Here is a 13,762-nt window from a genome sequence, read left to right as displayed (position 1 = left end):
GCCTTTGGGAGAGATTTCTTAGCAGAAGTTCCTGTTTCTAGAACATGATTCTGTGAGGCCAAGCATGTTCCAAGGAGCTGGGGTGATGACAGCAAACTAGAGAGTGATGGTCTTTAGTGAGCAGGGTAGTTTCACACAACGATAATGGAGGCAGACCTGCAGCTTCAGGGCCATGGGTAGAAGTCGGCCTCTACCTGCCTGATGGCACATCTTCTCTTCCTTGCTGGGAGAGTCTCAGAGGCAGGAATGACTTGGTACTCCAGGCCAGAGAGAAGCTATGTTGGAGTTGAGTGGGTGAGGGGAGCAAGAAGCTGTGAGGATGCCAGGGAGCTTCTCAGGGCCAAGTTCTGAAGGACGTGGGGCACTTGGGTTCTCTTGGGAGAGTCAGGCCACCTCCCATTCTTGCCTCTCACCATCCTTCAGTGTTTCCCTGGGCCTCCTGCTGGTCGTCCCACTGTCCTGGTCTCCCTCACCTCCATGCCACCGCCTCACACCGCCCAGCCCCCTCTTGCATGTACAGGTGCCCCTTCTCCCATCAGGCCTCTCCCAACCTGTCTGTCATCTCCTTTGCCATGCAGGGCCCCCCAGGAACTCAGAAGCCCCATTCCTGTCCCTGTTGCCTTGGTTGAAATGTTCTTTCCTAGACCAGGGAACGTGGTCTTCCTCCTCTGCAAAGGCTTGCCTGAACTCCTTTGCTCCCAAAATCCAGCACAGCACCCATAGCCTGTGTTCTTGACACATTTGCCATGTCCCTGGGGTGGTGGTCTCAGAGTTAGAGGGGCCTGCCTCTGCAGTACGTGGATCTTCCTGTGGGAATGGATCACTCTTCTCTAAAATGTGGTCCTGCTCCTCATTTAGTGTCTCCGCATCCCCTTGATGGGAGCTCGTGGAGTGAGCCTTTCTACTGTACACAGGACTTTCCCTCAGTTTCTTATCTCCAGGACCCAAGAATCTTCCACAGGGTCTTTCCAGGTGACAGCACCATCTCTACCCTGACACTGAAGACAATAATGATGCACAGAGACACAGGAATCCTGCAAACATGGGGAAGGAAATAGGTTTACTCCCCGAGAGGGTCACTTCTGGACTGTTCTTATGGAACCCCAGAGCTTGGATCTGAGACTGGAGCATCCCAGGGCCGTGCCAGAGCTTCTGGCAGTGACCCGGGCTCGGGCTGCTCTGGCCTTGAGGAGAGTTTGGCTCACCACCATCCAGTACCAGTGGGAGATACATGCGAGATGAAGTTCTGGGAAAAGGAAAGGGAAAATAAAGCAGACATACAAAACAATAAGCCCAAAGTCTCATTAGATTCAACAGACAAAATTACTCCATCACGTTGGTATAAAAGTTTTTACGTGTGTCTGTGTTGGCTTCTCCGTGGACAGGTGACAAACCAGATGTCACGTTTTAAGGAGTCCTGATCTAGATTGGAACTGAACTAAACAAGCTAAAATCCTTTGTACTGCACCCACAGAAGAAGAGAGAAGGATCAAGGGGGGGCCCCAAGGAAAGGGCATTTGAAGGCAGTGATACAACAGTGTTGGCCTACCTGGTCCTGCACGCCTACAGGCTCTTCCTCAGGTGCAAAGTAGGCTCCATGACATGCCCATTCTGGAGCCAGGATTGTTAGACCATAGTGTTGGGAACAGGACCCAGCTGCTCATTTGTTTACTCTTGTCTGGGGCTGTTTTGGTGCTACAACAGTGACTGGGCAGTAGTGACAAGAAACCTCAGGGCCCCCAAAGCCCAAAAGAGTTACTCTCCAGCTCTTTATAGTTTATGGATCTTGGTGGGAAGGACTCTGCCTCCAGAGCAAGGACCAGGAAAGTGGGTGAGGGAGGGCTATTCCAGAAGGGCGGGGCTGGCAGGGGTTTTCCAAGCTGTGGGAAGGAAGAACTATAATGGGCTGCAGTTGGAGATGCTGGGGGCATTGCTGGGGCGCCCAGCCTGGGGCTTCATGGGGTGTTTCCAGCAGCAGCAGCAGCAGCTCCTGTCCCCAGGCATTAAGGCTCAGAAACTGCCCCTTACCACCACCAACTGCCACTGACCCAGTCTGGATCAGTCCAGTTTCCATGACAAGGTGGGAAGGTGCCGATCCTCTGATCTCTGCAGCTAGAGCCAGCCAAGGGGCGTGCGTAGTTTACTGGCTCCCCAGGTGAGTGTGGAGTTAGTTTGGGAAACCACTGGCCTATCAGGTGAAATTATCCTGATTAAGAAAAGACTCCTGGGTCCCATGTACACACTCCATTGGTGTCCATCCTCAGGGAAGGATGTGGGGGAGACCCAAGAGATAGGAGCAACAGAAAGAGCAACCACAAGCCATTGAGACCTTCCCTATAGCTAGAGTTGTTTGGGTTGTTTTTTGTTTTTTTTTTCCTTAAATAATTGGGTCCAGGTACAGAAGGCTATTTACCACATGCCACCCCTTTCCATGTTCTCCAGCATCAGAGGCATTGTGTAAGGGAGGAAACACTCTTACAAAAGATGGCACTGGTTGCTGGGATGAGTACTTTTGCCAGAATTGCTTGTTAAATTCCCTTATTACCTTTGCTTCTTTGACTGCAAGAGAAGTTGGGGCCAGGGGAGCTGAACTCAAGCCTGAGAATGAGGATGGGAGCGCCAACCTCAGCACAGGTCTCAGTGACCGCACTGGGTCCGCCCCAGAGGCCCTGTTCCTGCCAAGCTGTAGTGTCAGGAGACCACCCCAGTCCCCGCTGTTTCCTGGGGGCGGCAGCAACCACTTGTCACCCCAGTGCCCCAGCTTAGGCCCAGCACTTAGCCCTTAGCAAGGGATCAAAAAGCATCACAAGGTTTCTGGAAGCAGGAAGTCCCCAAGCTTTTCTTCCTAATAATTATCCTCACCCATGACCGCAGAGACACTGGTACTGCCACTTCCAGACCGGTGCTGCGGGCAGATGGATATGGGAGGTGGTATGACCGGATGAGGGTGACTCTGGGTGCTCAGCACGTTCTCAAGACTCTGGGTCTCTAGACCCCTAACCTGGAGGTCCCAGCAGCAGGCTTGGACTTTCTGTTGTCAGAAAGCAGTTTGGTTGCCACCTGTCAGTTGGATTCAGTGTGTCCTTCCGTTCCGGGTTGTCTCAGCTTCATCCATCCGGGCAGCGTGTGCTGGAGACCCCACTGTGTGGGTGAGGGGGGCAGGCTTCTGAGGGTCTAGGGCCCTGCCCATTGAGGGCAGCAGGGAGGAAGGGAAGTCAGTGTTTTGCTAAGTCCTGCACCCTGGCAGGTTCCACGTCAGGCCTGTCCTGTACCATCCCATCCCGTCAGGCGCGCAGGGCACCTCCGTTCTCAGCTGGGAGCTGCAGCCCACAGAGTGACACATTCACAGCCACGTGGTCAGCCCGGTTAGGGGCATCTGAGGTCTCTGCGGCTCAACTCATGGATTAGACTTCCTCCCATGTGAGTGTGGGCCCCAGAGACGGCTCTGCCCAGCCTCCCACCTGCACACGGGAGGAAGCTGGAACATGGTCTTACTGCCAAGCAAGAGCACTCTTGAATGGGCAAAAGGATAGGCAAGCAGGATGGGGGGAGTCAGCGTGAAGGAGGCTTCCCCTCTGAGCCTTCCATCTCCCCCAGTAGCCATGTCTTTGTTCTGTTAAGGAGAGAAAATACAAGCAACCAATCATGTTCCCGTCTTAATCTGCTTGGGGGTTCCTTAACTATAAACATTTATTTTCTTCTAGTTCTGAAGGCTAGAAGTCCAAGATCAAGGTGCCTGGTGATTCGGTTCCTAGTGAGGGCCACTTCCAGCCTTGCAGACAGCCACCTTCTTGCCTTGCCCTCACACCGAGCTTGGGGGAATGGGAGGGCTCTCTTCCTCTCCTTGGAAGGCCACAGTCCCAGGATGAGGGCCCCAGCCTGACAAGCTCGTTCCATCTTAATCACCTCCTCCCAACTTGTCTCCAGATACAGTCACACTGGAGTTAGGGCTACAGTGGGTGAACTAGGGGGACACAGTTCAATCCCTAACAGTTCCATATTATCTCTTTAAAAAACAAACGTAATATGTTGATATTCACAATTTCCTTTCATTGTTTGATTCACCAGGCTTTTTATCACCTTCAGTAAGTTGGGAACAGAAGGAACTCTGGCAGTTGGCCCGGGGTGTGGGTTGTGGCGGGGGGGCTTTATTTGAGATCCTACCTCCTCATCTAAATGCCTCAAGCAGACAGTGTCCCTGAGCTGAGCTCCTGGTCCCCGAGGCCTCCCAGTCACCACTTGAGGGCCTCTGAGGGTGCCGAGGAGCACATCTGAGATGCTCTGGAACAGCCTACCGGAAATGAGCTTGTTGTAATTGGTGGTAATGAGTATCTAATGACCATAATTGGGACAGTTACAGTGCCTGGGAGAACAGGGGCTTGGTGCTGAGGGAGAGGCTGAGCTGCGCTGCAGGGTGTTGGCGGGGGTAAAGCGCACTTTGCAAGCAGCTAAAGTGACATCCAGACATGTGTGCTCTTCACAGCCACGTCTGCAGCTATAACTGGTGGGGACCAAAGCATGGGGTCACTTTTTTTTTTAAGTTTTGCTTTTACTCATGTATGTACATTTGCAAAAATGTCTAGTAAAGAACGAAAACTTGTAGGGCATGATTGCTTTTCATAACAGCTCCCCAAGGCCTCTGCCTGGCTAACACCATGGGGCCCAGGGTACAACAGGCATGTTGTCTCCTTATTTGTGGACATCTGCATGGTTTCAGATTTTTGGTTTTTGTGTTTTGTAGTGAAATGGAAGTTTATTAAGTGAAGGTGCGAACAGAAAGGAAGGGGAAAAAGCTCTCTAGAATGAGAGGGGTCCCAAGTGGTTGCCTTCAGTTTTTCAAAATCAGTATGGGTAGCGGGCATCCTGTAAATATGGCCTCTGTCGGTGTCAATGTTCCTGTAGGACAGATTCTCAGAACAATAATTTAGATATCAAAGGATATGTACTTTTTCATGGTTAATCAGCATTTCAAAACTCACCTCCAAGAAAGGCTGCACCAGTACATGCCTGTAGACAGAGATGAGGAAAGGCTTGGGTATTCTCTGTGATTTGAGAATTTTCATTTGTGAAAGGCAAGTTCCATGGTTGTTTTTGTTTGTTTGTTTGTTTGGTGTATTTCTAAAAATCTTCAACGCTGGGTGTTATACTCAGCTCATGATAGGCTCCTAGATGCCTGCTCTTGGATAAAAAAACACAAGAAAGACTGCCCCATGCCCTGCAGCAGCCCAGAGTTACACACACACACAGGTGGCACACATAGACACACTTACCCTCGTGTGCACCCACATCTCTGCATGTACGCACATGCCTTCACTGAGCCCCGTGTTCCAACCCTCACCACTCCTTTCCCTAATTCAACTGAAGCCATGATGGAAGGTGAGGCGGTAACCTCTCTGCCCCTGGGCATCAGAGCATGCTGGGGACCCTCTGGGAAGCAACTGGGTCATGTGTGCCACTCTTGGCCCGCTCCTGATCCCCCTCCTGGACCACAGGCACTCAGGGGACAGCTGCGGAATAAGCCTGATACAGGAGCAGATGTCTGCTGTGCTGTCAAAGGGCCATGTGCACGGCCCAGCAGAGGGAAATTTCACGACGGTGAGTTTGGAAGGATGTCAGGCAAGTCCCTGAGTGCCAGGTGTCAGACTCTAGGTTTTAGCTGAGGGTGCCAGGAAGTTGTTAAAGTCTTTGAACAGGACTGGAATGATGCACACAGTGTTGGAAGGTAGTCAGCTTGCAGGCGTGCATGATAGATGGGGCAGAGAGGGATTTCCTCGGAGGATCATGGAGGGCAGGGGAGGGGTGAGCTCAGCAGGACCCAGGAATGGCATTAAGGGAGAGGATGGATGGTGAATTGATTGAGGAGGTAGAATCAATAGGATTTGAAAACAGAGAGACCTGAGCAGGAGGGCGTCCATTATCTACTCTGGGTGAAGAGAGATTAGGGAGGCCAGAGCCTGTACCAAGACCAGGTGGTACAGGTTAACACTAGAGCCGACTTAGGGCCCATCCAGGAGCCCCCAGCTGCTTAGCTGAGCTGGTGTATTTGAGGATGGGGGCTATGTGCACCCCTGGGAGCCCCATCCTGGTTGAGCACGGGAACTAAGATTCACTTCCCGTGTCCTTGGGGATCACGTAAGGTTGTAAGAGATTGTGGGGAGCTGATGGAGGATGGCCCTCTCCCTCAGATCTTTCAGAAAGTCCCTCCCTGTGACCCAGCAGGACTGACTCTCCTCACACACGAGGAAAATCCCTACAAGGATAGCTTTTGAGCTCCTTCAGTTTTCACAAGTAAATTTGTGACAGAAAGGCCAATCCTTTATGCAGGGAACAGGAAAGGGACAGGCAATACCTAAATATCTCTGCTAGGGCTCCACTTCTTTTTTATTTGTGCATTTAAGTCCATTAGTAGCCAAGACTATTAAAGGAGCCTGTTCCCAAGAAAACACTTCAAACTTTGTTTTTCTGAGAGGTCAGAACTAGATGGCCATCATCACCTCCTTCCCCATCCCTTGCCTCCCTCCCCTCAGGGCCACCCCTTCCCCCAGTGACTGTCCACCTGTATCTTTCTCTGTAGCCACAGGCACTTCTGTCACTGAAGAAGCAAACAAAATTCAGCTCCTGCAAGTCTGCCCTCAGATCTGAGCCTCGCTCTGCAGCCCCTGTAGCAGCCTTTCCCTCCCTGCACTGCCTGGCTCCCATGGTCCCCTGGAGCTTTCTAGTGACAGAAGTCACTAGAAGTCACTTTCTACTCCGCCAGACCCTGCAGCTGCCTGTACAGAGGTTAACGGCAGTCTCCTAATGGCTAAGCCCACGCTTCACCCCTATGACTACTTCCGGTTCTTCCTGGACCCACCTGATCATTCTTTCACTGTCTCCTTTGCCTGTCCCCTAGGGCTGCGGGCACAGGTGGCTACATACAGATGTCCCAAACACACCACATGCAGATGACACATGAATATCCGTCTCCCACCCAAACTGGTGTGTCCATCCCCAACTCCCAGTAAGCGGTTACCTTGCATCTGTGATTGGCCGGGTCAGGGACTCAGGCTGTTTCAGGCCGGGTCAGCCTTTCCTGCCACTCAGCCCACTGTGCTTGGGAGAATGTGGTGCCGCCCATGGTGTTGCCCACTTGAACCTGGGAGTTGCCCCGGCCTCTTTCTCTCACACCCATACCCCGTGGTCAGGGATCCTGGGGACTCTCCCTCGGGCTGCTCTGCAGCTGCCCTGTGTCCACCTGGACAGGGGCAGCTCTCCCCATTGCCTCCCCTACCCCCAGCAGGTCCCCCCTCTCAGCCCAGCTGAGGCCCAGCCTCCCAAGTTTTAGGGCCAAATGTCTTGTTTCTCTTTTACTTTTTTAAATCTTTTTTTAAAAATATTTTATTCATTTATTTGACACAGAGAGAGATCGAGAGAGACAGCTAGAGAGAGAACATAAGCAGGGGGATTGGGAGAGGAAGAAGCAGGCTTCTGGCTGAGCAGAGAGCCCGATGCCATGCTGGATCCCAGGACCCTGAGATCATGACCTAAGCCAAAGGCAGCTGCTTAAAGACTGAGCCACCCAGGCGCCTCATCGTTTCTCTGTTTTAAGTCTCTAAGTGGATTAGTTCATCTTTTCTGGTACTCTCTGGATCAAGCTTTTCCTTTCTGACTTTTTTTTTTTTAAGATTTTATTTATTTATTTGTTTGTTTGTTTATTTATTTATTTGTTTATTTATTTGAGAGAGAGAAAGAGAGCCAGCATGGGAATGGGGAGGGTCATGGGGAGAAACAGCCTAATGCAGGGCTTGATCCGGGGACTCCAGGATCCTGACCTGAGCTGAAGGCAGACACTTAGCCGACTGAGCCACCCAGGTGCCCCTCCTCTCTGACTTTATAGCAACAGGTTACCCCCCCCCCCCGTGACATACATTGTCACAACAGATGCACAACAACACAGCCCTGCACAGACACCAGGCTGCCGTTCACCTTCACGTCCACACCTGTGCTTGTGTGAGCATCTGGAAATGTGCCCTCCCCTCCCTTCTGGACGCATGGTTCAGGGCTTCGGGTGCCACCCCAAACCTGCCCCGCCCAGGCCTCCCCTGGGTGCCCAGCTGTGGACTGTAAGTTCTGCCCACACGGCTACACACAGTGGCCTGCGCGTGCTCCCTGGTCTGCCCTCCTGTGTGGCACCTGGACCACTGTCAAAGTGGGTAACTCGGTGTCTCTTAATGGATTAAAGGAAGCCTTTCTTTCCCCTCAGGGGTTCGGATATGATGACAGCGCTAATAATCTGTTGTGCTTGTTCGCGCAGACAGTGGACACTGATTCGGTCCCATCTCTCCTATCTAGTGTTAAGCATCCATGGCATTCAGGAGGAAGGGCCCCCCAGTGCTCAGCTCATGAGGTTGGATAACATGCTGCTGGCCGAGGGTGTATCCAGGCCGGAGAGGCGAGGAAGAGGAGGATCGGCGGCAGTGGCGAGCGCAGCAACACCAGGTGGCTGTCCAAATGACAATAGCCTTGAGCACTCTGACTACAGGGCCAAGCTGTCCCAGATCCGACAGATTTACCACTCTGAGCTAGAGAAATATGAACAGGTGATCTTTCTGCATGGAAGAGTTTCTGTCATGTGAACGCGCATTTGTCAAAGCAAAACGTGGACCGCTAACCACCTTTCCTTTGTGGCATAGACCAGGGAGTAGATGCACTTGGTCTCACGGCAGAGGTGGCCGATTTTGTTGGAAACCCTTTGCTTCTCAGTAGCCAGCCTGTGTGGGAGCTGCAGGGGGTGGCAGGTGGCTGGTCCCGCGTGGAGCCCCAAGCCAGCTTGCTGGGTAGTCACAGGCTGGCACGTGTGTCCCCACCCCAGGCCTGCCGTGAGTTCACCACGCACGTCACCAACCTCCTCCGGGAGCAGAGCAGGATGAGGCCTGTCTCGCCCAAGGAGATTGAGCGCATGGTCGGTGTCATCCACGGCAAGTTCAATGCCATCCAGATGCAGCTGAAGCAGAGCACCTGTGAGGCTGTGATGACCCTGCGTTCACGGTTCCTCGATGCCAGGTCAGGCCCTACATGCTGCCCATGTCCCCGAGGTTGGCTCTTAAGAAGAACTGAATTGCAGCTGACTTGGGTTTAAGTTCTGGGGGCCTCCCAGCTTGTCCCGGGGCTCTGGCTGTGGCCAGGGGTGCAGCCCTTACACAGCCTCTTGGAAGGCGATCAGAAGTGCTGACCTTGGGGTCCCTGGGTGGCTCAGTGGGTTCAGCATCTGCCTTTGGCTCAGGTCATGATCTCAGGCTCCTGGGATCAAGCGCCACATTGGGCTCCCTGCTCATCGGGGAGTCTGCTTCTCTCTCTCTCTCTCTCTCTCCCTCTGCCCCTCCCCCTGCTCATGCGCGCATGCTCTCTCTCTCTCTCTCTCTCTCAAATAAATGAAATTTAAAAAAAAAGAAAGTGCTGACCTCTAGGAAATCACAACGGAGACACAGGGGCATCCCTAGAGGCCAGGGTGTGCGTGGGCTGAGGCTGAGCAGATGGGTCTTTGCAGGCGCAAGCGGAGGAACTTCAGCAAGCAGGCCACGGAAGTGCTGAATGAGTATTTTTACTCCCATCTGAGCAACCCTTACCCCAGTGAAGAAGCCAAAGAAGAGCTGGCCAGGAAGGGCGGCATCACAGTCTCCCAGGTGATGGGCCTCCTTGCACCTAGGAGGGGAAGAAGGTCATGTCTGGTGAGGACACCCAGGGAAGCTCATTAACCGTGTGGAGCACGTGGGCAGAGTGCGAGGTCCCTGAGGGCGGCACCAGTGGAGTGGAGAATGTAGCCCTTGGGACCCAGTACCACGCTTGTATCACAGGGATGTTGTGCTGTGTGGAAAGGAGCTGAGCGTGTGTTAGCGCAGGAGAGGAAGAACAACTTGGAGCAAAATGAGGACTTCACATGATAGCCCAGCTCTCGTGCTGGAGCGCCAGTTCCGCTGTGCTGGGAGAAGTTAGGGTGCATGCGTGCTTGGTTGTTTCTCCGGCAGTCCAGACGTGTGGCCGGGGTGGTGCAATACCGGGCTACATCTAGCTCCATGTGGGGAGCGGGGGTACAGACTGGAGATGAGACCTGGACAGCCTTGGGAGGCCCTGGTCGTCTGGCCCTCAGTGGACCTGGAGCCAAAGGAGGGGGAGCTGAGGGGAAAACCCAAAAAAAATCTCAGAAGGTTTTAAAGTGGGAATGGCGAGTACAGGCAGCTCAGGAGGCAGGATCAGGCTGTACCCCAACCCGCCACTCCTGCCTGCCCCCCACATCTGGTCTGGTAGGGGCTGACTACGTGAATGCTAGCTCACTAATCATCACCACGCTGTGCGCTTGAGGGCACTGAGTTTTCAGCCCAGTTTGGTGACCTCCAGAGCCTGTGCCCTTAGCCAGAACTCTCTGTCCCAGCCCTGTCCAAGTCCAGCTGCAATTTCGTGACAGAGGCATGTAGGAGGCCTGCAGGGGCGCCCAGGCAGCAGGACCTTGCCGGTGTCCCAGTCATATCTGACTTCCTTCACCCCGGCACTGCTCTGGCATCCTCGGCACCAAGGCCGGCACTGAAGCCAGGGGCGTACCTCTGGGGCTTCAAGACCCCCAAGAAGCGTGAGGCGCGGCAGCTTGATTGCCACCTCGTGCAGCTGTCCGGAGAGCAGCCCGATTCCGTTCCACTACCTCTGGAAAGCAGATGGGTGTTAGGTCTAGACTTCATCCAAGGAGAACAAATCTGAGAGGATATCTGAGAGCCTGGGCGATGCCCGTACCTGCTTGAGGTGCTGTGTTGGGGTGCTCCCCATGGAGAGGGCAGATGCTGGCCCAGGACCAGCTCTCCTCTAGCCCCCAGGCCCCCGATCTGCCCAGAACAGGGCTTGCCTTCCCGCCTTGCCCACACAGGTGGCTTGCTCTCTGCCCCCCGAAAATGCCAGTTGAGTTAACATGGAAAACTGCCTGCTGCTGTTCCTCTGCCAACTCAGTTCCACAAAGATGTTCCAGCACATTCCTTGTAGGTGGAGGGAACCAAGTGCTGCTCTGGCTGCCCTCACACCCCGGGAGCAGGCGGGAGGAGACACGGTGAGGGGCAGGGAGCGCACATAGGACTTTTCCCTTTCATGGCTAACACGGAGAGGATAACGTGGAGTGCTTGGGTAGGGACATTAAAGAAATACATTTTTAAAAGAGAAAAGGTCATTGAAACCCTGCCACTGTTTATTTCTGTTCGTTAAACCACACATACTTCACTGAAGGGCCCCAGGCCTTACTTTGGGGTATTTAAGTGTTTCCAGTCATGCTGGTCTTCACAGGAAGGTGCTGGCCCAGGGGCTCACTGATTCTGCCCCCAGGGGAATGTTCATTGTCACAACCCTTGGGTGGGTGGGTTGCTGCTGGCATCTGGTGGGTGGAGGCCAGGGGTGCTGCTCAGCACCCCACAGCGCTCAGGACAGCCCCACTGCAGAGAATGTCCCTGGGGAGGAGTCCTGGCCTGGTCCTGGTGCAGGTTTGGGGTCAGCTAGGTTCGGCTCGCTCAGCCCTGGGGCTCCTGCACCTGCAGAGCCCGCTGGCTTGTAGGATGGCTGTGACCATAGCTGTCCCCAGCTGCTGCGAGAACTGGATGGGGCTCATCTCAGCGCTCAGCTCCTCCCCGCTGCCATGTCGGTTAGCCATCCTCTGAGAAGTTGTGGATCCGACGTGGTCTTTCCTTAGACTGAATTCCCAGGAATGGGGTTGCTGGGTCCCCGGGGTTGGGTGGCTCCCTGGCTCTCACTTTCCCGAAAGAACAATCCAGAATTTAGTCTGTTCCTGGCCCTGCAGGGAGTGGATGCTCAGCTCTCCATGTGTCAGACATGCTGTTTCCTTCCAGCTCCTTCCCATCCCCATTCCAGTAGCACCTGGTAAGACAGGCCAGCTCAGGGTGACCTCCCCCCACTGTGGCCATTTCCCTGGGCCCCTTGTTCAGTCAGCACCAGCTTCTTGGTCCCAGCCTCTCACCCAGACCCGGGGCTGCATGTTGCCACTCAGAGATGTTCTTCCTGGCCGTGGGAGCATGGGCACCTCAGAGAGAACCCACCATATGTTCACGTTATCTCATACTGGGTCAGCTTTTCCAGCAACGTCTTTCTTTCTGTGTCCATAGGTCTCCAACTGGTTCGGCAACAAAAGAATCCGATATAAAAAGAATATGGGGAAGTTTCAAGAAGAGGCTACCATTTATACGACTAAAATGGCAGTCGACACCACCAAAGTCGGGGGTCTGGGGGGCCAGGCTAGCTGCCCGTCAACACCCAGCTCGGGTGAGTGAGGACCAGCCCAGGGACTGTCCTTTGTGGATGGCCACGCCCGCTGAGCTGCACAGGAAGGGGCTGGGGGAGACCTTCTCTCTGGAGCCGAGGCCAATAGGAGCCACATTCCTGGCTGAGGAGCCTCTGTAACTTTTGGGGCTGGAACACTTGTCCTGACACCTCACATCCCTTCTAGGTTCCTCTGGTCCCTTCCCGCTGACCAGTGCCGGGGATGCACTTATCACCCTGCAGACCCTGACCTCTCTCCGCCCCGCCCCTGTGGGAGGCGGTTTACAGTCCCAGGTGAGTCTCAGGGCACAATCCGAGGATGCCCTTGGGGTCCCTGACCCAGTGTTGGGGCAGAGATGCAAAGCCCAGATGGGTGGTGGGTCCTGGGAATGGGCCATCTTGCCAGCCAACTCTCAGCCTCCACAAGGCTCCCTCAGGTCCCAGCAATGAGGAAAGGCCCACTGGATGCTTGGTCCCTTGTCCTGATGATATCAGGTTGGCAGAACAGCCTCAGGGGCACGGCTCTGTGGGGCCCACTTTGCAAAGACCTGTGCCCTTCACTTCCAGTCCCAGGACTCAGTAACTCCCAAGTGGTGCGCCCAAGGCAAGGGCTGTTGCTTGTGGCTGTTGGGAACGAGCCCTCCCTCCCAGTGGGCATCTGTACCCTGGGGCGTGGAAGGGGACAGGCATCCGAGGCCCTGGCCATTGGAATGTGGAGCCCTACTAGGCTCATACTCTCTACCACGTCAGTGCCTTGGCCTTGCCAGCCTGCCCGGCATCCCACTGGCTGTCGCCAGGGCTTCTAAAGAGGCCGCACAGGCACAGCTGTGATGTGTCCATGCGGGTGCACGGCTGTGTGGCATCTGGCCAGGCCTTAGCCCACCTTTCCCTTCACATGAGTGTACCCTCCAGTGTCAGCTGACCCCCCGCTGATTTACCTGCAGCCCCTGGTTGATGCAGGGAATGGATACCCCCTGGTGCCATTTGGCAGGACCTGGTGCAGGCGAGAACTGTCTCATCACCATGGTAACCCCACAGCCCACCATGAGCCCCTGGGGGGAGCAGGGAGCTCTGGCACCACCAGGTGGCCCAGCCTCATCTTGCTCTGTGCTTTCCTCCATGCCTTGGGTGTGATGGGTGTGAGTGGGGAGCTAATAGACTCCGCCCATCCTTTCCCCTAGAACCAGCCCCAGGAGATCTGGAGCTGCCTAAGTCCCGAGGTGGTTTCCCTGGACCATGAGTCAGGGTCCTGTCCATCCCACAGAATAAGTGGGAATGTCCTTGGCCTGGTGTGGACACCCCGCCGGTTCTGGGGGGCACAGATGCTCTTTCAAGAGAGCCGAACCCGAGGGGCAAGGCTGCCCTGTCAGAAGCTATTGCCTCCAGCCTGTGACCTGAGGAACATCTGGGCTGCCCTTTGGCTGCCCTGACTAGCCTGTCAGCCCTCAGTCCTGCGGATGGACCCCTCTCTTCACCACTC

General features: G+C 54.5%; 1 protein-coding gene across 2 annotated transcripts in view; it reads left to right on the top strand.

Annotated features, from left to right (window-relative positions):
- Window positions 1-13,762, top strand: part of PBX4 (PBX homeobox 4) — a 35,618-nt gene that overhangs the window by 20,508 nt on the left and 1,348 nt on the right. For both annotated transcript variants that reach the window (XM_032867800.1, XM_032867801.1), the window contains exons 3-7: window positions 8,332-8,579; window positions 8,852-9,042; window positions 9,527-9,662; window positions 12,129-12,285; window positions 12,470-12,576. In XM_032867800.1, the coding sequence (XP_032723691.1) occupies window positions 8,332-8,579; window positions 8,852-9,042; window positions 9,527-9,662; window positions 12,129-12,285; window positions 12,470-12,576 (839 nt within the window). The remainder of the gene's footprint in view (window positions 1-8,331; window positions 8,580-8,851; window positions 9,043-9,526; window positions 9,663-12,128; window positions 12,286-12,469; window positions 12,577-13,762) is intronic.

This window comes from Lontra canadensis, unplaced genomic scaffold, assembly GCF_010015895.1.
Source record: "Lontra canadensis isolate GAN:19392208 unplaced genomic scaffold, GSC_riverotter_1.0 scaffold35, whole genome shotgun sequence".
Classification (NCBI taxonomy): domain Eukaryota; kingdom Metazoa; phylum Chordata; class Mammalia; order Carnivora; family Mustelidae; genus Lontra; species Lontra canadensis.
The sequence above is the reverse complement of the archived record's forward strand: the minus strand, read 5'-3'. Positions and strand labels throughout refer to the sequence as shown.